The 24,167-nt window shown below is 40.5% G+C and overlaps 1 protein-coding gene across 4 annotated transcripts in view; it reads right to left on the bottom strand.

The window, feature by feature from the left end:
• SINHCAF (SIN3-HDAC complex associated factor) overlaps nucleotides 1-21,487 on the bottom strand; it is a 30,751-nt gene extending 9,264 nt beyond the window's left edge. The window contains exons 1-4 of one of the 4 annotated variants that reach the window (XM_082634777.1): nucleotides 20,048-21,487; nucleotides 5,789-5,936; nucleotides 4,388-4,487; nucleotides 2,644-2,770 (exon numbers count right to left, since the gene is read on the bottom strand). In XM_082634777.1, coding sequence (XP_082490903.1) covers nucleotides 2,644-2,770; nucleotides 4,388-4,487; nucleotides 5,789-5,916 — 355 coding nt within the window. In that variant the 5' untranslated portion in view covers nucleotides 5,917-5,936; nucleotides 20,048-21,487. The other 3 variants (XM_082634778.1, XM_082634780.1, XM_082634779.1) reach the window with 3 other exon arrangements.
• Nucleotides 21,488-24,167: the final 2,680 nt, after the last annotated feature.

Genomic DNA, 24,167 nt, shown 5'->3' with positions numbered 1-24,167 from the left:
AGTTAGATAGCATGGGGTAGGTGGGGATGATGAGTAAAATTGTGGAAGCAGAATACACTATGCACACGACGGGAACTGACCCTTTCCCTAAAACGGTACATCCAAAGACTTGCTAGGGGTTTTCCATTTTATTCTACAGCAACCAGATTCATTACAGGTTTTAGGAAGAAGAAGGACAAAAAGAATGGCTAACCTTTGTATGGGAATTTATTTCGCTTTGTTTTGTTTTACAAAACCCCTTTTACTTGATTATCCTCACTTCTCTGATTAGGAAATTGTGGTTAAATGTTAAGCAACACCAGGATCACATATTTGTTCAAGAACTGTAACTCAAATCCAGATCTTCAAGCCCTAGGTCCAATGCCTTTTTCCAGTACACCACAAAGGAAAGAATGCCCCAAGAAGAGGAATACAGGGCAAGTACATGCAAAATGCATGGAAGCAAATATATAACCAGAGACAGGGAAACCATTTAGTGGGTGATGTATAAAAATTCAAATATCTCAAAACTGTTATGGTGCACACAGCTGCTAGCAATTCACAATGCACCTGGGAAAATCATGTTTCACTCTGAGTTTCCAAAACCCAGTTATTTTCAGTTTCCAACCCCTCCACAGCACAGCTTTATCACAAAAATCTAAAATTACACTGGACATATTCCCTTAGGTAAGGCAAAAGTTAGTCAGATGTCACTTTCCCTATCATTAAAGGGAGACGCTAAGAATATATAACGAATATCAATTTCTCTACCCCTCAAGTTATAGAAGAAAATTACTCTTTTCTAAATGTTCACTAAAACGTTTAAAGAGAATAAAGGGTAGAGTCAGTCTTTCTTCCCCCCTTGGTGATAGCTGGTTAAGAAACAAACATGTATAATTAAAATATACACATATTTGATGTTGCCTAAATATTTTACCATAACTGTATTAAAATATTTTAGCCAAAGGTTAAATATATTAACAGAATAACTATGGACTGGTAACACCAACTTACCTGAGAGCAGAGTTAGTAGCAGATCTGGAAGGACTTTGGAGTCCTGTGGCATGAGTTACACTATCCCAGAGAGCAGAATGATATTGTAGAAACAGCACAGGGCTTTGAAATTAGACAAACCCCAGGTCAAATTCATCTCTACCACTTACTAAGTGACCTCGGGTCAAGGTGAAATCACTACTTTGTACTTCCTATCCTAATCTCTAAAATAGAAATCATTGGGATAATTATGTATGTAAAGTGCTTGGTACATATACCAAAATGCTCAAGAGATGATAGTTCTCCTTCCTTCCTCTCATTCTATCTGATCAGTAACTTGTCTTTTTCCATTTTTCTAAAACAAGCACTGATTGATAAAACTTAGTCTAACAAGGTCCTACAGATTTTTTTTTTTTTTAGCCGCACTGTGCGGGATGCGGCATCTTAGTTCCCCAACCAGGGATGGAACTCGTGCCCCCTGCGGTGGAACCTCAGAGTCCTAACCACTGGACCGCCAGGGAATTCCCCAGTTTTTTTTTTTTTTTTAATCCTGAAAATTCCAATACAGGTCCACCTACAATTCTGAAAAGGTTCTCAAAACAAAAGTTTATTCCTAACCAATTTGGTCACAAAATCTGGCCCGATCTGGACTATAATTAGGTAAGCAAACCTGACTAGCTTATTTACAGTTAGTTTATTCCACCTATATGAATACGCCTACATTTTCCCCACAGAAACACTAATGTGTTTGATTCAATAGTGCTGCCTCAGATCCCCCTGGGCGTAATAAATAACATAATAACATTATATGCAGTGGATTTCCTGTTCAAAATCTGAAATCTAGGGCTTCCCTAGTGGCGCAGTGGTTGAGAGTACGCCTGCCGATGAAGGGGACACGGGTTCGTGCCCTGGTCCGGGAAGATCCCACATGCCGTGGAGCGGCTAGGCCCGTGAGCCATGGCCGCTGAGCCTGTGCATCCGGAGCCTGTGCTCCGCAACGGGAGAAGCCCAGCAGTGAGAGGCCCGTGTACCGCAAAAAAAAAAAAAAAAAAAAAAAAAAAAAAATCTGAAATCTAAATTCCTAAATACAGTAGTACCATAAAAGGTCCCCTGCCCCCAATGACTTCCAATAAAAGTAGACGAGCTTAATATTAATTTATCATTCCTTTCCCATCCTCTCACCCCACACAACACACCAAGCCCCCTTAAACCTAGAGGTCTTGAGGCTGGCTTTTACTGCAATATCTGAGTTATGATTTCCAAAATTACTCTCCAGAGAACCTGGGCTTTAGTCTCAGATTGTCCACTAATTATTTATATACCTTTCTGCATATCTCCAGGCCTCAAACTCCTTAAGAATAAAAATCAAGTAAACAAACTTGAAAAATTCACCTTCTAGAAAATTAAGATGTCAATAAAGAGATCAGAATGGTCTGAGTGTTCTTAGCACAATCTGAAGAAGTGGCTTCTGAAAGTACTTTTAAGACACCAAAATCAAAGAGAAAGTTCGAAGATTTCATAGAAATAAAATATCTCTCCCAAGTCAACATTGCCTCCCACTCTTTTTTAAAAAAGCAATAAAAGAAAAAATGGTCCATACATGCCATGTGCCACCCCAGACAAAAACAAAACAACTATTCTTAAATCCTCATGTTTCAATATCAAACTTACTGTGACGTTTAAATTCCTTCTGCAGTTTACTGATCTGGTTGCTTTTTATCCTGTTTCCAGATAGAGTTTTCACTTTCTTTGGTTTCAGGGTAGTCTTTAGACTGGGTCCTGCCCTTGCATCTACCACCTGGAAGAAAATACTGAATATTTAATACCATTTTAAAAATGACACCTCTGTATTCCCTTGGTTCAGACAAATGCTTATTTGAAGGAGCCAAATTTGAATTTTCTACTCAGTGTTTGAGAGCTCATGTGCACTTTTAATCATCACATGCTATTAAAGAATAATTTATCTAGTGTTTTTTTTCCTTTGAAGTAAGTAACAGTAGGAGTCTGCTGGACAAAAAATTTACATAGATTTTATATATGGTGAAAATGACCCAAGTAGGTTAAGAAAAACCAAACCTAACAACAATTAACATTTCTATAGGATGATGTTCTGCAGTTTACAAAAAAGTTTTCACATACTTTTGATTTTAACTTCACCACAAAGCAGTAAGCAGTAATTTGTTACTCCAGTTTTAGGGTAAAGAAAAACAAGAGATATTCAACTATGTATTTTGCCTTATTTCACTAAGCTAGTAAATGGGCAAGGGTGGGTGGGGAAGGGGCCCAGACGCAAATCAGGGTTTTCAGACCTATGCTTTATGCTCTTTTTACTACACACCCTTAATCCCTGAGGTCAGCCACGTGAGGGCAATGGCATGTTCTTCCACAGCCTAGCATGGCCACTGGTCTAGCCCCATATGGTCTCATTTCTCATGCCTTCATTCACATTGGCTATTTGCAGATTTCTAACCTTATGTAAAAAGGTTGATATCACCTTCAAAATCACAATTTGGATCTTCTCCAGGTAAGCTATTAATTAAAGAAAAACTCACATTTTTATAGGTTAACAGACCCACAGAAACCTATTATAATAATGAAACATTGTCACCAAAGGACAGTGTTAGGCTAGTGTAAGAAAAAAGGTAAAAAACAAATATTTTTTGCCCACTTAAAAGAAAACATTTTGTATAATTGTCATAAATCTTCTGCAAGCTAGCATACAGAAAAATTAAGTAAGACCTAACAGTGTCGTTCTGGTTATTGAAAGTATTTTCTAAAGAGTTCTAGTGACGTTATAAAGTGAAATGCAAATAGAAAACACATTTACATTCCAGTTTGATCTCAACTGGATTTAATATAGAGAATAACAATAGCTTCTATCTGAGTGATTACTATGTGTTATACTTTATATACATCATCACATTCAGTTCTTACGACAGTTCTGTGAGATAGCTATTATCTTTGCACTTTATAAATAAATGTCACTTGCCCAAAGTTCACAACTAGTAAGTGGTAAAGGCAGGCTTTAAATCCAGTTCTGATTATAAACCAATGTGCTCATTAGTACCAACATGAATTAGGACATACATAATCCTAGGAGATGAAAAAAAGGATCCATGTCTAATTAACTCTAGGAATTTCTGGGTTAAACCTAAAAATATGTGAAATGTACACTGTGAATCTCCAAAAATGGGTATATTTGATACAACCTTAGAGAAATGCCATACCAAGCTATTTTTCTCCCCAAAATGTCAAAATGTTAAGTGATTATATCTGAGCAGCAAGTAGTGCTTTTCTTTATTCTTTTCAGACTTTTCTACCCTAGGAACATATTATTTCCTAAATTAGGGGGAAAAATTAATGTTACTTTAAATATAACAGAGGTATAATTGAGAAAGACGAAAGATGAACTCACATGATTCCAGTTTTTTTTTGATCCTGCTGGCAATTTCTTCCATCTTTTCACAAGCAGGACACAGGCATTACAGATGTCTCCTGAACGAGTCTCATGTAACCTGATAAGAAAACAATCAAACCTTTATTAGTCTCCTTTACATTAAACAACTCATGCAAGTACATTTCTTTTAGAAAAAAACACTATTTATAGTTTATAGATGTTATTTCTAATTGTCTGGAGTGATCCAGTTCCATTGTTTCTGTAGAATATTTCAGAAATATAATTAACTTCTAGATCCAATGAATCAATTCCATGTGCTACAATTTGGTCATTTTAAAATAAAGAATGTTTTTTAAAACAACAGCAAAATTTAAGACCTAGAGAAGATCCTGGTCACCATGGTTTTAAACAATGCTGTCCAATTAATCTTTCTTGAAATGTGTAGATACTTCATAAGCAATAAAACACGACCCTTTAAGTACAAAAATGTGCCGTGATATTCTAGTTTCACAACAAACAAAACCAGAGAGGCACTGTAATTTTTTTTTTAATGAATATATCTGCATGGGGGAAAGAAATCTATAGTTACCAAGCTATTTTTTAATTGTCTCTCTGAGGAATTTTTCATTTACTACACTTTTCCTGTATTATAAATACACAGAAAAATACTAATAACATTTATTATATATACAGTTGGAAGTAAAGACATTAGGAGAAAAATGTAATTTCAAAAGGCAAGGTTGGTTAGTGGAGACTCTGACAACCTTCAAAATAAGTACAAAGTCTAGGATTAACAATAAATAATCCACAAAATGTTTTGATAAGGAAGAACAGTGGTGAAATTAATTTCTAACATGGGAAATGGCTCAACTTTAAGTATTTTATTTCATCCAAGTATTTGTTGGAAAGTAATTTCCATTTTATTAAGCAGAGGTTTATTGTCAAAAGATAAATAAAGAACAAAATTATAAAATAAAAGCTAACATAGCCTGACAGGTTTCAGGGCAGAGCATTAAGTCCTGTTAGTATCCTCAGCAGGCTGGGTTAAAATATATTTCTATAATTTAGAAGAACAATACAAAGGACAGAAAACTAGTGGAGGACAATTACTGTAAGAGAGAATAAGGGTAATTTTTTTAAAAAATCTCTTTGTACATCCTGAAGTTAACAAAAGGGTTTGTTTGATTATAACTTCTAAAAGGCTCCACAATTAATCTGGTAGTTCCTCATAATCTGGAAAAAGGAAGGCTGTCAGTATTGTTTGATTTGTTTTAAGAGCAAGTGCCTTGAAATAACCTAGATTAGAATATGAGTGATTTTAATTATTAACACACTGTTCCAATCCCTTTGCTTAGAAATACTTCTGTATACTGTGATCTTTTTCACTCCAAAAATGGTACAAACATCACATGATCTTACCCAAAACAGCTCTGGAAGTCCTTTTCATAGCGTTTACTGTCAGTGAATCGAGAACTGGAGGATTTAGCTCTGCAAATACAGCAGCCCTCTATACTTCGGTACATCTTTGGCTTGTGAAAACCAAACATCTTTTCTTCTGGGCAATAGTCTGTAAAGCCAAGGGAATTGATGACACAGCTTTGTTGAGGGCTATAACAAGAAACCATTAAAAGCGAACTCTCCGCTCCACCCTACCCCCAGCAATGCGGTACTACATGACCAAGCGAGACAGGAGGGCTCTGGTGAAAACCTCTTGGATCCATGTCAATTCTAGGCACACGAGCATAGCAAGTGTCTAAAACACACAAAGTAGCTCAGGTATTTAACAAGGCTTCTACTACCTCCTTCTCCCCTCCTGGCAAACACTCATTCTAAAATTGCAGGAAGGGTACTTCCCTAGTGGTGCAGTGGTTAAGGGCCCATCTGCCAATGCGGGGGACACTGGTTCAATCCCTGGTCAGGGAGGATCCCACATGCTGCGGGGCGGCTGGGCCCGTGCGCCACAACTACTGAGCCTGCGCTCTAGAGCCCACGAGCCACAACTACCGAAGCCCACATGCCTGGAGCCCGTGATCCACGGCGGGAGGGGCCATCGCAATGAGAAGCCCACACGCCACAACGAGGAGTAGCCCCCACTCGCCGCAACTGGAGAGAGCCTGAACGCGGCAGACAAGACCCAACGCAGCCAAAAGTGGATAAATAAATAAATAAATTTATTTTTTAAAAAAAAATAAAATTGCAGGAAGGAGGCATTTTCTAAAATTCAAGATTTTAAGTAGAGAATACAACAAACTCTCCCCACTATCCTGTGAAATAATGGAATCATACACAATGGAGGACACATCCTAAAATTTAAGCTAAGGTACCCCCCTTTATTTTGCATCTCTGCATTAACGTGATTCCCCTCTCTTGGAAAGTTTTGAGCATTTACTACAGGACCACTATTTGATACTAAGCACACAAGTAGCTCAATATGCATCAACCTACACTACTTTGCCCTATGGGAAATCAGAGGGGATTTCTTCTGTGATAAATGGGAAATTCTAAGGCAAGTTGTCCCTGAATTGAAACTACTGAAAGGAGGATGTAAAATACACAAAAATCCAGGGTTATAATTTAAGAATAATAATTTTATAAATCATTAAGATAAAGTAAGAATGAGCTCACGTTGTCTGACCAGTGGTCTGCCCCTCACAGCTGTTACAGAGGTTTTTGAAGTTTTTCAATGAGGTGCTATGCCTTAGAGCAGTAATAGTCGGAGGCATATGTTTGAAAACGTAAACTGTGATTTCCATGATCAAAAAAATCTCAACATCAAGCAAGGAAGGCAGATTCAGCTCCAGGGCTGGATGCAACAAAAATGTAGCTGGCAGTAAACGTGTACCTTGTAAGCAATTTAGAATATCCAAACCAAGGACCAACTTCACCAAAACATCTGGACTAAGAGAGGTGATGAACAGAAACTAAATCCCAAGGGACAAATCCAGAGCAGTGTGTGTGTGTGTGTGTGTGTGTGTGTGTGTGTGTGTGTGTGTGTAAAGGTCCAAATACAAATTATCACAAAACCATCACATAAAGCATCAAGAAGAGAAAATTATTAATACTAACTAGATTTGTGCCCACAGTTTTAGGAGTTATAACCACAGAACACCACCCCTTTAAAAGGTCTTTTAGAAATACACTCAAATATACAAGTAAAACAAAAATTTTGGTGTTTGTCTTTGGATGACCTCTTGCCTAACCTCATTCCATTCCCTTTCTGGTTAGCCATACCAGAGCAAGTATATGAAAGTGATTCAGAAAAATAACCAAATATCCAGGATCTCGTGTGTGTGTGTGTGTGTGTGTGTGTGTTTGAGATGCAGGGATTCTGAAATATAAACAAAGGATTTATAACTTGTTTTGAAGAAAATATTTTATCAGCAAATAACTAAAGACTTAAGTCTTCCTTTTAAACAGGGGCCACTGTTCATTAAGTGTTCTTTGATGCTTTTGTGGGTGAGGGAGGCAAGCAAAAAGGGAGGTGCAGTGGGGCAGAAGGCCACGGATGCATTTCCATAATGAAGCCTAAACAGTTGCTTTGATTTAAGAATTGTTAAAACAAGAAAATAAAATACTCCTAGTCGATTAAGTTAATTATTTTCATTAAATGAGATTTTTTGAAAGGAAAAAAATGAGGAAGGTGCTCTGTATATAGTAGGAAAAGGCACAGACCTGTGAAATGAGGTAGATTTCTTTCTCCATCTAACAAACCCATATGATAAATGAAAAGAAAATTGCCTCCTGAAGAAAATGGCCATGTGCTGCTTTGGAAAAAACCAGGTCAAATGACACAGGTTTATAGAAACTTTAAAATAAGTACTCAGAAAGTAGAAGCTATTGCTTTAATTTGTATATTTCTGTTTTGAGGCAAAAATGTAACATAACTTTCTAGTCCTTACACCAACCTGTGGGCTCTCCAAACTCCCCCAACACCCTCCATTACCATCAAGGTCAAAAGTCTAGAGTTCCTCTTGCAGTAACCAGCTTCATCAATAGCTCTAGGAAACTTCAACCTCCCTTCTCAGCAAGGATAAAGGAAGTACAGCAAGAAAGGCCAGTTCATTCCATTAACACACAGACCAAATCCTATTACAACAGACAGACTCCTATCTCTACCCTCACAATCCCCTTCTCTCCACAAATAAACATGCCATCAAAACTATACAAAAATTGGATCATCTCCAAGATATGAACTACCTTCACTGAGGCTGGATTTGACCAAGAAGCCAGAGTTTGTGCCAGTTATCATGCTGGCAAGCTGCTAAGAAATACTAGGGCTACCTCCAGGTACTGAGGCTTTCCTTTTCATCAGCAGCTATTGTGAATCAACTGTTCATCTTCAGTATGAATTCTGCTGTGGTTGGGGATCTCCACGAAACTTACCCAATAGTACCCGTGAAACAATCCGTTCTGCAGCTTGAGGATATTCTTCTTAGACATCAGAAAAAATATAATAGCCTGATGTCTTCTGATTGATAATCTTTTATGTAGTTCTGCAACCTTTTTTTCCTGACAAAATTCTTCTGCCTAAACGTCTGAGTGGGGTCTAAATCCTAGGGTTCACCCTCTTCCAAGCAGTGCTAAATGCAGTAAGGAGGCAGGCACTTGTCTTAATGCAGCACACAAGTAGCGCATGAACCTTTTAACGGATGATTACTTAATAAACCTATTAAACCTTTTCTGAGTTTATTCCTGCACTGGAGAGGTACCTGGGAATCTGCAGCAAATACACAGGGGTTTCATTTTGGGCTCTGTTTACAGTAACCCAGTTAAGCAGTGGTTGGTGTTTAGCCATTTTGAGCTTTGGGGAGCTCAGAGATTAACTGAAAATATTTTCAAAAAATCTACAGACCCACTAATGTTTTAAAAAACAAAAAAACCTTACCTAGTCTCCGGGGAAAAACTAAGGACACAAACTGGCTCTGAAGCCAAGTTACTTTATATATTTGAGAAGGTAGTGGGTGAGCATGGCACAATTTGATTTTAAACTTGGAATTTCTGTTATCTCAATAAACCGGGTGGTTCTTTAGAATACTTCTTTCCTATAAAAATACTGAATCACTATGTTGTATACCTGAAACTAACATAATATTCTGAATCAACTTCAATTTAAAAAACATATTTCTTTCCTAATCCCACATTTGTGCAATATTAAATGATCCCTCCAGAACAATCTATTTTATCTGTTCAAATTATTTGTGATTTTTGCATCTATTCTTATAGGTGTCACATCACTCAGCAGTGTTTTAATAGGAGGAAGCTAATACCATCTGCTTCCTAATTGATGAATAGTTACAGATGAGAGTGTACCCCGTACAATCTCACCCTTAAGCATGTATTTGCAGAAGGCAGAAGAAAAGTTACCTTTGAGATAAAGGCAAAAATCAGAAAGAAGTAAAATGCTGATTAAAAACCGTCATTTGCCTTCTAAAATTAGAAAGTAGTGATAGCTGCAAAACTCTAAATACACTAAAAGCCACTGAACTGTACACTTTAAAGAGTGAATTTTATGGTACATAAATTATATCTCAATAAGCTTGTTTTTAAAAATAAAATAGACTGGGTTGGGAATTCTCTTATTCTCTTCATTCAGCTTTGTAACCTCAGCACCTCAGTGCCAATGATGTGGTACGTACTCAATAAATGTGTTGATTAAACTTTTTTAAAAAGCTGTCATTTGTATAGCACTTCATGTTTTATAAAGCACTTTCATTGACATTAGTTCTTTATCTACTGTCAGCTAAAAAGCCACAAATTTTTTTCAATACTGTAACAGTTAAAGACAAATCAACCATGCTGAAATTACTGTTCTGTCCAATGTAATTCAATCTCCCCAAATTAAAAAGATAAAGTTAATAGCTAAGTCAGCAAAAGCTGTAAGAGAAATAACTATAATTACATGAACAAATAGCATACACAGACAACAATGTGAATTTTTTAAATGCAACAATCAATTCTAAACATTTATTTTGATTGATTTACTGGGGTTTCTTCCACTTTAAAACTTCCAAAAAGTTGATCATAAAAATTCAGTGATCGGGCTTCCCTGGTGGCGCAGTGGTTAAGAATCCACCTGCCAATTCAGGGGACACGGGTTCGAGCCCTGGTCCGGGAAGATCCCACACGCCGCGGAGCAACTAAGCCGGTGCACCACAGCTACTGAGCCTGCGCTCTAGAGCCCGTGAGCCACAACTATTGAGCCTGAGTGCTATAACTGCTGAAGCCCACACGCCTAGAGCCCGTGCTCCACAACAAGAGAAGCCACCACAATGAGAAGCCCACGCACCACAACGAAGAGTAGACCCCACTCGCCGCAACTAGAGAAAGCCCACGCGCAGCAACAAAGACCCAATGCAGCCAAAAATAAAATAAATAAATAAATTTACCTTTAAAAAGAATTCAATCATCAACTTAATGAAAGAATGGGAAATGCAACCTTAGTGTTGGACAAGGAAAGGCTGAAGTAACCACTGTTTATCAAGATACAAAAGAGCCAATTCTAATCTGATCTAATGAGATTATGAAGCCAAAGAGCAGGGATGATGTCTTACTACACTTAATTCGGCACACATAAGGTAAGTTTACTGAGTACAATACAATATAAATGGGAAAGAAATCTTCACAGCCAATAGTGAAGGGATGCTATTTAAGAAAAGTTTTCTGATAAATGGCTTGAAGGCGATGTCTTACAATTTTTAATAATATCAAATACCTGATTTTAAGTTCCAACTAAGAAACAGTATGAAGAATCGTGAAATGCAAATTTTAGAGCTTCTTAATATGGAATTTTTATTATGGAATTAGGAGACAGTGAGGTGAAGAACTTAATTCTGCAGAGTATTTTCTTGTCTTTCAAATCTTGTAAGGGTGTGATTTTAACATTTAGGAAAATGGAGAAGGTTCTTATTATGACAAATGTAACATGTATTAGGCTCACCTTAGTTGGTATGTATGCTTTGAAGGACACCAATAGTTCCTCCAATGTAATAACTTCCCCAATTTTACTTTCTAGACTCCTTCTGGGTAGTAAAGTCTTTCTTATATTCAAAAATACCTTTCAAAACTCAAAATGCCTCTGGATGGACTAGATAGAAGAAAACAGAGAGAAGTAAGTATGCCAAGGATGATAAATCAGCTTTACAGTTAACTTCACAACTTGTCCATGCCATCCTGAGGAGTGAAATTCTGATGCACAAATTAGGGGTGCAACCTCCCAAATTAAAGCATTCCTAAATTAAAGTGATCTTCGTTTTCAACAGACCAAAACCCTATAGCTTCTAATTATCACTTTTTCTCTCTAAAATCCAAATGACCTAGACCTTTAAAAAAAAAAAATACGTAAGATATTGGAAGCAACCTAAATGTCCATGGATTCTCAGACTGGTTTACGTATGGTGTCTTCATACTACAGAATACCCTTTCAGCCCTTAAAAAGATGGCATTAGTTCTACGACACTGTGCAGGGAGGGAACTTTTATCCAAGGTATTTGTTATACAGTATAATCCCATAGTATGTTTTTAATGAGAACTTAAATACACAAACTGGCTTTTTAAAATAGATTTTTAAAAATTAGTAAACAGCAGTTGCCTCTGAAGGGTGCAAGAATGAAGGAGGCTTACTTTCACTTTACTCCCTTCTATACTGATATTTTTTTTAATCAAGAGCACCACACCCCAAAACCTTAGTTATCATCACATATCTCGACTTAACTAAAGAGGAATCTGAAAAATCCCAGAGTTTAAATAAACTTCCTCAAAGACATATGGACAAAGAGACACACATTAGGAAATATATTCCACAGGAGAGAGTACAGAATAGACTAGTAAACTCAGAACAGACAGAACAGAATGGGAAGGAAACTGCAGAGAAGAGACGAGCAAAAGATTTGTTAAGTGGGAAGGAAGCAGCGGTGAACAAAGACAAAAGGAACCAAGCAACCAAAGACAACTTTGAAGTGAAGGAGATGTATGCTTTAGACCTGAACTTTAAATGGCAGGATGATGGGAAACGAAGAGAAATACGAAACAACACTCATGATCAAAAGTTCTGGGCAACCTTGAGTTCTTGGCACTCGACACCATTTTAGTCAACAGCACGCTATCGTTAATCACATATAAGTACAGGATCCAGTAAACACTAACTGTAACTGGAGCAACACTCTTCACAAAGGGTCAAATAGGACTGAGGGTTTTGTGCTCTCCAACCGCTAGGCCACGTGGATGCAGTATTCCCCTACAAGGAGACATGTTTCTGCAGGGATTAAGGAAAGCCATGGAGCAATTAAACACTACTATTTCCTCTCACCTCCTTCTAGTAGATACCAACCCACATCCCAACACCAAAGGTTCTGAATTTACTTTACTGATTCACTTTTTTAAGTGAAATTTAACAATTTAAACCTGCCTGGAGGAAAACTGAAAGAGGTGATGGATCCCCACTTGTTCGCCAATAGCTTCTCCAAACACGTAACCCAGCCTGAGAAATTAGATGGTAAAATATTTATACAGTGGTGCCTATGGAATCCACGTTAGCAGAATCTAGAACTCCTCCTACAGGAAAGGGGTCAAACTCAGAAATGAGTGTTCAGCTGAAGTAGCACAGGTTAAAAATAAAAATCACAAACCCAGGTCTGAGTTTTAGATAGTATAAAAAAATCCCATTTTGACAGTGTTATTAAAAAAACCCTGGGTATCCCAATACCAGATTAAGAGAGATTCCAGGGGATGGGAAAGTTAAAGTTTGGGAACATAGTATTTATTTGCTTTTAAGAGATGATTATCAGTAAGAAATGTAACTATTGTGAGTGTGGTGAAGAAGGCACTGTGAGTCAAGTTGGAGTCTATTTCTGCTTTTGTCTTTACAAGTAAATACGAAGTCACTTAGAATTTTACTTCTCCCTTTGTAATATTAGGGTGAAATCTCACTTCTACTTTCCAGGGACGCTGTGAAGCAAGAGTATGAAAATATCAGTGTATGTACACCATTTATTTCCTTAAATTTGTAAGACTTGCACATTATAGAAATATAAACTCTATCTGTCCCAAGGCACGCACAACAAATTAAAATGAAGGTAGAATCTTGATTTCTGAAGGTTTTCTTTTAAGACCAGGTTTGTGGGAAAAGAGAAACTTAGCATTTTCAGAGAGACTTTTAAGTTCATGAAACTAGACCATATTCCTTTCAGTGAAGCTTGTTCTCCCATTTTCAAGTTTGACAAAAATGTGAAGAAAGCACACACCTGGTCTAACCCAAACCTCAGGAAAGTTCCTTAAGCTCTCTGAAGCACCAATACAAGAACTGGCAGTCCTAACCTTTAAATGCTCTGAATTGATTATATAGTCTTCTCTTCCAAACACGCTCTTCCTGTGTTCACCTATCTTGGTTATCATCCATACAGTCACACAAAAAATCTGCAAGTCAACTAGGCTCTCTTCTCATCCTCTGCATGGTCCCCACCATGTCCACGATGAAATCCTTAGAAAATCTGCTAATTCCTTCACTTCTCTGGTTCATGTCCCTTCCATCCCCACTGCCTGTTTGTCCCTCATTATGGTGTTCGAACACCTGTCAGAGCCTCATAACCGACTTCCCTGCACCCTTCAAACAGGTGGTATCTTCCTAAAGTTCAAATGTTAATATCCCTTCCAAGGTACCAACACTGGCTTCAGGATACATCCAAACTCCTTGGCAAGAAGTTAAAAGCTTTTCAGGATCTAGTCCTGACTAACAGCTGCTCCCAACTTAGAATTCTGATATTCCAGGAGTGTCAAACCAACTTTAATAACTAGCCGCATCTCTACTTAGGCTCCTATTTTTGTCCAAGATGGTTTCTCCTCCATCCCCTTAACCTGAGAAATTCTTTAAGGATTATATATCTTTTTACAAAACCTTTCCATAGCTAACAAACACACCGGAACTTGTTTAATGTGTTATTTCCTCTACTCAATGATAAAGTGTTATAGGGCAGAAACTAAATGTATTATTTCTTCTACTCGGTGATAAACTGTTACAGGGCAGATACTAAGTCTTATATTACAGCCAGGTGCTGACTGTACAAAGTATACAAAACTGGGTGCAACTTGCTAAGAAGAGTGGGGTAGCCAAAATAGAGTTGAACAGTGTTTTTAAGGGCATGAAATAGGAATGATGTCCATAATAAAAACATGTATTAAAAAACTGATGTTTTGAATGGTGTCATTTTTCTTTAACATTTAGTCTGTAGACTTTTGTAGAAAAAAATTGTGAGCTTTAAAGATTTCCAGGAAATGTAAACCAAAGGAATTACTTTAATTAGAAAAGATTAATAGTAAACAAGTCAATGCTTTCATAACAACTGGTAGAAGAAATATTTCTTGCTGATTTCAAGCAGGCACATGGAGAGGAAGGGAAGATTAGGAGAATACTGTGCAGAGAAATGAATCGCAAAATGAGAGCTATTTAAACTCAGCATACATTAACACCAACCAAATTTAGAAAACATTAATCCAAACAAACTTATAGTACGTGAAAACAACTAAATATGAAGCTAGAAATGAATTATTTTAGTTCAACTGCAACTTTTGTACTTGAATATATAATAGCAAATGTGCCTGTGACTTCCATATTTCTAGTACAAAAAGAAAACTTCGCTCCCTTGAAAATACACTCCCTTCTTTTGCATTAGCTGAATTTCCAGATCATTTCCATAATACAGAAAACCTTAGCCGCAGATTCAATTAAAAGAGAATCTGAAAAAAAAGAGAGAGAAAGAAACTAGAGAACCAAAAGACAATAAAATATTTTCACTTTATAACAGGACACTCTTGTGGACAAGAGAAATCAGGAAGAAAATAGCATATTCTAGATTTCCACAGGACTTTTTGATGTAAAGTGGTTGAATCAGAATTGGATTGGCCACCAGGAGATGAAGGCAGTGTACGCCCAGAACCAGCTCCTGAAGGAGGGGGAGAGGCCAAAGACATTCATTCTTTCCACTCATCATTTACTGAATTACTTCCTCCAGCAAGGAAACTGATCCAGGCCTCAGTTTTGTCTTCTGTAAAATGTCTACTTCCCAAAGTTGTCAGGACAATAGTCAGTATTTACCAAGCACATGATTTGCTTATTTATATCCCCAAGAACCAGGTATTATTATTATTACTGCTATTCTGCAGGTGACAAAATTTGACTACAAAATGACTTACATCTTTAAGATGATCAGGTCTTTGGAACGTAGGCATTTCGACCCCAGAGACTTCTGAACAACTAACCTACTGCCTCAACAAATGTGTTCCCCTCATTCTTAGCCAATTATATTCCCAACACTGCTTAGGAAAAAAAAGAAAACATAATATTTTTAAAGCAACCTACTATGTGCCTGGCACAGTAAATTAATTTGTCCTTACAACAGCTTATGAAGTTGGTTTAGATTTCAAATAAGCTTAAGCTTTCCCCAGTGAAAAACTTATTTTACATGGAAAATCATTCTCAAATTGCTTTTTTGACATAAATCTGCCTGAATTTGAGCCTCACGAGCCAGGTTTTCCCAGGGCCTGATTACAACTCTGGGAAAAAATTGATCATCCAGGTTCCAGATATACAGAATTAACAGTACTGTGCAACAGCAGCGTTGAGGCCCACAAAGCTTCCAGAATATACTATGTATTGAACTTTTCAACTCCAATCTCTTGCAAAAGTAATGCAAAAAGGGACGGCAGCAGAGACCTTGTCTGTGTCTTTCCCACTCTCAACTCATTTACCTTTATAAGCCAAATCTCTGCTGCACATTTCATCTGATATTTAAAACAAAAACTCTTAAGATATTTTATTTGAAATTTCCCAGAATATCGAAATTCTAGCTGTAACTCGGCTATAAAATACGAATTAAGAAAAACAGATCAAAGAATTTCACAGTGTATTTGCAAAGCTCTTCATATGCATTTTACTTATTTTTTTTATGCTGCAAACATTTTAATGATTATTGTTGAGCATACATATTGGAAAATTTTTTACTTCAAACTGCAACAAGTTAAATAAATGTTTATAACATACAAAGAAAATACAACCAAAAGTAAAACTTGCTTTAAGTGTGCCTTGCCTCATGTGCATTTTAAATACCTGACCCAGAGAAACAACCGCCCAAAGCCAAAAAGTTATTAAATCCAAAGTTTCTCATTCTCTCGACAAGATCTTTCTATTCACTTAAGAAATGTACTGTTACTAATACTGGTAGCCTTTAAGTATTTGTAATTTGGTCAACCAAAACCTGGGGAAAACGTTTATTTAATAACAAAACAATGACAGCACAAAACTGATTTCAATTTGTATGGATGTTTTGGTTTGTGTGGGCATGGCATCTCAGGATATTATTATTTTTCGGGAATGACCACTTTTAGATTCTAGCCCTTAAACATGGTCAAAATGCAGGAGAAATCAGGAAAGAAGCAACAGACGTGGTGCTGCTTATCGGATGTCTAGACTGCAGGCAAATACCAAAGAAGCATCCATGTGTCAAACCAGCATAATTTCTGAGCTATGCCTGGGGCCACATACCAAAAAAAAAAAGTTAGCTTGGAAAGAAAATCTAAGAGGGGTAATCAGAAGGTCAACCCCAGTTCACAGGAACTATGAAGCAGCTAGCGGGGATCGCTAGCCATCACCTTGTGTCAACCCCTGAGCAGCTGCCTCCCCAGCGCCCACAGAAAATCTCCAAGAAAGGCCTAACTCCTACGTGCTAGCTTCTTCAAGGTCGTCCAAAGATAACGCTCGGAACATTGAGCCAAGCATACCTTTAGGGCCAAGGAAGATTCTCCCTTCCCCAAACCACTATATAAATACTTTAAATGCCATCGGGCTTTTCTCCAAGTCCACCAGAAATAAACTCCCAGAATTTAATTTAGATTCAGCAACTAATAAACGTGTTCGGTTTTGCAACATAAATTATTAAAGGGCTTTTCAAGTCCGGCAAACTCCAGTTCAAAAACAGGTGCTTTCAGAGTACTTTTAATGACAAGGTCAAATTCATTTTTTTAATTATTCGGAGGAAAGGGGGTGGTGTTCTTAAGCTTCCTTAGGACAACGTGAGAGAGGAGTGCGGGGGGAAGGACGGCTGGGGAGAAACTGTCTCGCCCCGGGTTGATGTTTGACTAAACAGTAATTTCTGGTCTTCCGGGTGCCTGGACTAATCGAACGTTAGAGCGAGAAAACAAAAACAAAGAAACCTAGTAGGGTCAGAGTTACGAGAACAAACTCTACACCGCCCTACCACCCCCAAGAAGTCATCCCCCCAACCAAACCAGCCCTCGCCCCAGCCGGCCCCCCTCCCACACGTAAACACACAAAGACGAGAGCTGCACGCACGATTCACCCACAGTCCTCACTTCGCTTTGTAGGACAACCGGAGCCCCGAACTTCCCCGCGGTGGTTTTTCGGGTGTCGTCGGGGCTGGGCCCCCTGCACTTGCGGGCCGCGGCTCGGCTGTGGGGGAGGGGTGCGCGCCGCGCTCGCCGGTTTCCCCGAAAGCAGCAAAATGCCTCCCCGTGCCGCCCCGGTTCTCCGCGGTCGCCCCAGGCTGCGCTTCCCCAACCCCCCGGGCACGCGGCGACGGCCGAGACAGAAGCACCCAGGCAGCAAAGAGAACCGCTCCCCGGCGGATCGGTGGGTAAACACAGCAACTGGGGTCGGAAGGAAAGTTGCCGCAGAGAGCTGCCCGCCGGGGCGGGGCGGGGCGGGGCGGGGCGGGGCGGGGGTGGCGGCGGCGGCGGCGGCGGCGGGAGGGTAAGCGCGTCTCTCGCCGCCGCCTCCCTCACCTGCGCCGGAACAACGGGCCCCGCGCCCGCCCGCCCACCCGGCCGGCCCGGCGCCTCCCGCAGGCCGCGCCTCCCGCACGCTGCGCTGCCGGGGCTTGTTCCTCCTCATGGCTTTACCCTGACGTAATTCAAACATGGCAACAGTTCGACTTCAAAGGCGGATCCACAGACCTCCCAGACGCAGGCTTCGGCCCCGGGGAGCGGGTCGAGACCTCACGGCCGCTCTCTCCCAGGCCCTCGGCCGTCGCGGCACCCGACGCCGGGGCTCCAGCTCCGGGCCCCAACTGCCGCCCCTCGGCCGCCCGCCGCGCGGAAGCACGTCGCCTCCCCCGCGCACCGGCACCGCACCGCGCACAAGTAGCGCCGCCAAAGTTTCCCCGCGAGGGCCCGAGGAACAAAAAGCCCCTCCCGAAACTCGTCCGAACTTCGGGGGGCCCAGCCCGCCCGGCGGCCGCCCTGAGCGCCGGCCGGGCCCGCACCGGCACATGCAGCTCTTTGTTTTCTGTCCAGCCGGGCGCTGCCTACGTGCAGCCTCAGGGACGTGGGATTGTACCTCAGGGGGAAACACTTGACTACCGCCCAGGGGAAGGGTCCGGACCCCGCGACCCGGGACTCCGGGGCTAGTCCCGCCGTCCTCCCCTAGCAGCAGGCCCATTTAATCGAAGTTTTGCAATGTCCTTGATAAGAAACGCCCGGATTCCCCGCCCCGCACCGGCCGAGAGTTGGCGACTTTCACTCTGCTTTTTAAACTGGCAAGACGCCATCATCAGCAAGTCACATTGTCCTGCCGACCGGCCCCGACAGCGCCCGCATCTCCCGGCTGACCGCGAGCCGGACGCTCAGCCGGACCCCCGACCAAACCCGGGTCGCAGCCCCAGCACGTGGTCTGTCACGCTCGGCACAAAAAGCAGTGCCCTCCGGAGTTCCCGCACTCCTCCGGCTCAGTCAACGCCGCTGCCTCCATCCCGGAGTCAACTCGGCTCCGACTGGCCATCTTAAGCCGCGCACGGTCGCCCTAGAGAGCGCCGCGGCGCCCACATCTACGCTACAGGTGAATAAATTGCGAACCAAAGTTGAGGCTCCACAGACACCCCGGACGCCCGCGCTGACTGGGCGCGGCCCGGGGAGAGGCGTCTGCTAGCCGGGGCCGCTTCCGAGCAGCCGCGTGTTGCTCATTGTCGCATCCGCATCCCTCCGGAGTTGGGCGGACAACGCCACCCGCGTGCACTCGGGCTACGCCGGCACCGACCCGAAAGGCCGATTTAAACGCCCTCCGCCCGCCAGCTCGCAAGTAGGCGGCAACTTAGTTTTCGAGCGAGGGGCGTTCATTGTCCGCCCTCATCACAACACGCGCGGGGGCCGCAAGAAACTAAAGCACGAGGTCCAACAACGGCGGCCGGCCACTCCCGGGCGCGCGCCCACGCGGGTGCACCGACCCGGGGCCCCTCCGCAATCGCCAGCAACTCCTTTTCGCTCGGGCCTTTCAGCCACCGAACTCCTTGTCGCCAGCGAACACTGCGGCTGAGAAAAGTCATTGTCACCTTCAACGTGGATCCCTCACCTCTGGCGATTCCTCACTCCTTTCCAGGCTCCACTCACTTCCCCCACCTCAAGACTTTCGGTTTGCCTCAGATACGCTCCTCAATTGAAAAGGACACACTAAACATGCAGATACAAAAGAATCTGAGGTCTGAAGATCACGAAAACAGCGCTCCCAGCAATGCCATCTCCAAGACAAAACTTCCTGTGTGTATATAAATGTGTGCGTGTGTGTCTGTGTAAGGAAGGGGGAGGTGGTGAGGTTCGGTGAAAAGAGAAAAAAAAAAGCCACTCTCAAATCAATGCCTCGTGAGACAGTTTTCCACCACAGTAATGGTTCGAGTCACTCACCTGCCAAAAGCAGACGTTCCACGCGCAATAACGTTCCCGAGGTGCGGAGTGCACGCCAAGCCAAGCCCACCTCCCAATCGCTCCCTCCTCCTCAACTGCCTTGTCTAGAAAGATTGTCTCCTGCAGTTCTGCAGTTGCTACCGCTGGCGCGGAAGGTGTAGATTCCGCTTTCCCTCTGCGCACGCGCGGCTCCTGGTACAAAATTCTCCTGAATCGAACTTATTTGCATACGGGCGCGCGCGCGTCGATGGCTGGGAGGGGAGAAGGCCCGGCGGGCGCGCGCGCTCCCGAGGCCTCTATTGTCCTTTTAAGGGGAGAAGCGCCGCGGCGCGGGAAACGCGCCGGCCAGAGAGAAACGGGGGCGGGGACTGCTTACTACAGCTGACGTCACGTAAACAAACGCCCCCTGGCTGGAGGCGGCGGCCAAGGGGGAGTGGCGGGATGGGAAAGGCGGAAAGGTTAGCAACCCAGGGAGAACACTAGACTTCGTGAAGTGCTTTCCACTCTGAAGCTCTTCAGGCGCACCGTTTCGCGTTGAAAAATAGTTTTGAAAGCTGTTTTTGCAAAATGCTCACACCTGTGCCCGGTTTCTGGCCTGAAGTGACAGGAGAGGTGGTCTTGCAAGCATCCACACTGAGTTTATACCTTTCCCACATTTGCTAAATTTTGTTTGAAAATGGGTTTTTGAATCTTTTTTCTTTTTTAATTTTCTGGGGCCAGAAGAGGTTTGTCTTTAATGAGTCTTTTAGTAAAGTCCCATTTTGACACTCTTCATTCATTAACTCCTGTCTGCCCTCCTCAAACAGTAACCCAACCCATAACAATCCAATTTTCTTCTCCACTTCGGCCTTAAGATTTCAAGCCTGAGTTGAACGGTTGTTAATTTCCGTGGGAACAGTGTCGCTTTCCTAAAAGACTAGTTAGTGGAAAGCCAGTAGTCTAGGGATGTGCATACCATCTCCAGCTGCTGGTAATGTGTGTTCCACTCACCCAGAAATACTACTACCAACTGGTGGTCTTGGGAATTGAAAAAGTAGCCATGCTTCTTGCCTCAGGAGGGGAAAAAAACTGAAAACCTGAAATAAATCTTCTCAAATTGGTAAGTGAAAAATGAAAAATGACTGTGATACACCTTTATTCCCAGAACACATCTAACACCAACAGGCTGAGACCCTGACTTAATGTTAGAGGGACATGGGGAGAGAGGAAGGATGTTTTTCCCAGAAACTTGATATTGGTCCCAGGATACAAAAGTGTGGACATCAACAATAAAACTTAATCATCTGCTGACAAGTTTCACTGCTTTCACTGTAGTGTCAACAATATGGATTTAAATAGATACTTCTGAAATGCTAATTTAATAGGACAGCCAATTCCTAGTACATACAAGACAAATCCACTTCTGAATTCTTCAACTAATGCTTCTTTTTTTCTTTAAGCTCTGTAGCATACTATTTCTGTAACTGTATATGAAAACGATATATTAAATACCTGCAAAGGAGAAAAAAACTGACACCTCTCACTAAAATGTGAGCTCCCTAAGGGCAAGAATTTAATGTTGTATTCATTTTTGTACTCTAGTGCCTAAAACAGTGCACAGTACATAATAAACTCTAATTGCTTGTAAGTAATAAATCAGTGGACATTTTCAAATTTATTATAGACTTATCTCACATAAAAACAGTTTTAGTTTAGAATTTTTGTGTTCAACTTAAAATGAGTTTGGAAGTTACAGTGATCACCTTGATTGATATAATGCCTGTCCTTATCATAAGTAAAGCAGAATAGGCTTAATAACCATTTCTGGGCCTTGGTGGCAAAATGGACTCTAAGCATAAACTTCTACCTTCTTTCTGAAGAGGATTTTTTAAGTTTGGCCTCAGTTGTCTCAAGTACTTATATGGTTTATGACAGATACTCCAAAAATAATTTCACATTAGTATATGCTTCTGAAAGTATGGAAATTCAAATATAGTAATATTTTTCAAACTTCAATTATGGCTTATAGGATATATCTATATATTTAATATAAATATAAAATATATATTTATATAAAATATAAATATGCACCTTGAATGCCTTTTCTCTTGAAAGTTTATGTAAAGAATATATATTGTAAGCCATTGTTTTATAATAACTTTAAACAGAGTATAATATAAAAATATTGAATCACTATCTTATATACCTGACATTAATATATTGTAAATCAACTATATACCTCAATACAAAAAAAAAAAGAATGTATATTGTAATCCAGGGATGAAATAGGTCCAAATGTGCAAAGAATGCAGGAATTACACTATTTTGGATATACTATGCTACTGAGCTAATACCATACAGTAAGACTTCCTCTACTCTCAAAGTAGGGGTCAAGAAGCAATCTGGGTAATTTTTGTAGGAAAGGTAGCAACAAAATCCTTAAAGAGAAATTTGAGTTCCTTAGAATCTTAAAAAAAAAAAAGCACCTGCTATTTTTGAACAACCATGTGCATTCCGCAGGTTCTTTTGTTCATTTCATTGCTTGAGCGTCTTGTTATATCTGGCTCTATCCAGGGCCAATAGCTTCATTTATGAGCTACTTTAAAATACTATTTCCTGAATAGCCTAAGTGACTTTTTCATAAGGAAGGAAGGAGGGAAATAGGAAGGAAGGAAGGGAGGGAGGGAGGAAGGAATTTATAATATGTAAATGTGGATTATGGGAGATGGAATTACACCATGTTAGGAAAATATTTGAGTATTTTTAATGACTATAGAGCTATTTTGAAGTCATACTGAGTTATCAAAAATATTGAAATTGAAAATGTAGTAAAAATTGAAATTGAAAATAAGTTACCAGATACTCTGGTTAAGCCAACTACCTTGCTTATAATTTGTTGTCCCCGCTGTAGAATTATGCCTATTGCTCAAATGTTTTTGTTCATTTAGCAGACATTTAATGATCATAACTGCCAGATAGTAAAACCATTTCAGAAGTAGGGAGGCTCAAGCCCCTCTTACCTCATCTAATTTATTTCTATATAATTCTATTTTACTTGCTACTTTTTCTTTTGTAGCTTTTGTTGTCTTCCTTTGAGGATTAACTACTGTCAGCAATTTTACAATTTATTATAATCTTGGAATGGAGGAAAAATTATATATAAAGGACTGAGAAGGACAATTCATGCTTGGTAATGAAGGATATTATCAGCAATTTAGTAAGGTTTGTAATGACAACTCAAACTAATGATTGTTTTTTAAATGAAGGCTGATACCCTCATCAGAGACTGGTACAAACCACATCAAAACATTTTTGTTGAGCCCAGGAAAGAGCTGATTATTAGTAGTAAACATTGGGTTTGGTTCCTTAGCAGGTAATAGCTATAAGACTAAATGTTTTCCTCACGCCTAAACAAGCACAGTATTTTGTTACTTATTTGTTTAAATCCTTTTGAAATTCAACAAGCAAGTGGTCAGAGCAAGTCAGATAATTTTAAACTATAAGCATGGAATTGGTTATGTGATCTAAGCAATCCTCCAGCAACTGTTGACAGCTGCCAGAAAGAGGTATCTATTACTTAATCAAAATTAACTTTTCAAATTTCTGAAATTAAAGACTTAAAGAATTGTCACAAGTTTACTCTTAGAAAGAGCATCCTCTGAATTTATAGAAATTTTAAGTCTTATGACATTTGAATAGCATACTTTAAAAAATAAAATTACCGGTAACAAAAGTAATTTTATTTTAAGAAGGACATTGACAAACTAGAATGAGTTCACGGGAGAGGAAATCAGGATGATGAAAGAGTCTGGAAACCACAGCATAAATGCAATAATTGAAGGAAGGACTATGTTTTGATTGAGCAGGAGAGCAATCTTTGACTATCTGAAGGACCATCATTAGAAAAGCCAGGGACTTCCCTGGTGGCACAGTGATTGAGAATCCGCCTGCCAATGCAGGGGACACGGGTTCGAGCCCTGGTTAGAGAAGATCCCACATGCCGCAGAGCAAGTAAGCCTGTGCGGCACAACTACTGAGTCTGCGCTCTAGAGCCCGAGAGCCACAACTACGGAGACGGTGTGCCACAACTACTGAAGCCCGTGCGCCTAGAGCCAGTGCTCCTCAACAAGAGAAGCCACCG

This window comes from Mesoplodon mirus, assembly GCF_964341445.2.
Source record: "Mesoplodon mirus genome assembly, chromosome: 11".
In the NCBI taxonomy this organism is placed as follows: domain Eukaryota; kingdom Metazoa; phylum Chordata; class Mammalia; order Artiodactyla; family Ziphiidae; genus Mesoplodon; species Mesoplodon mirus.
This window is presented reverse-complemented; position numbering and strand designations above follow the sequence as displayed.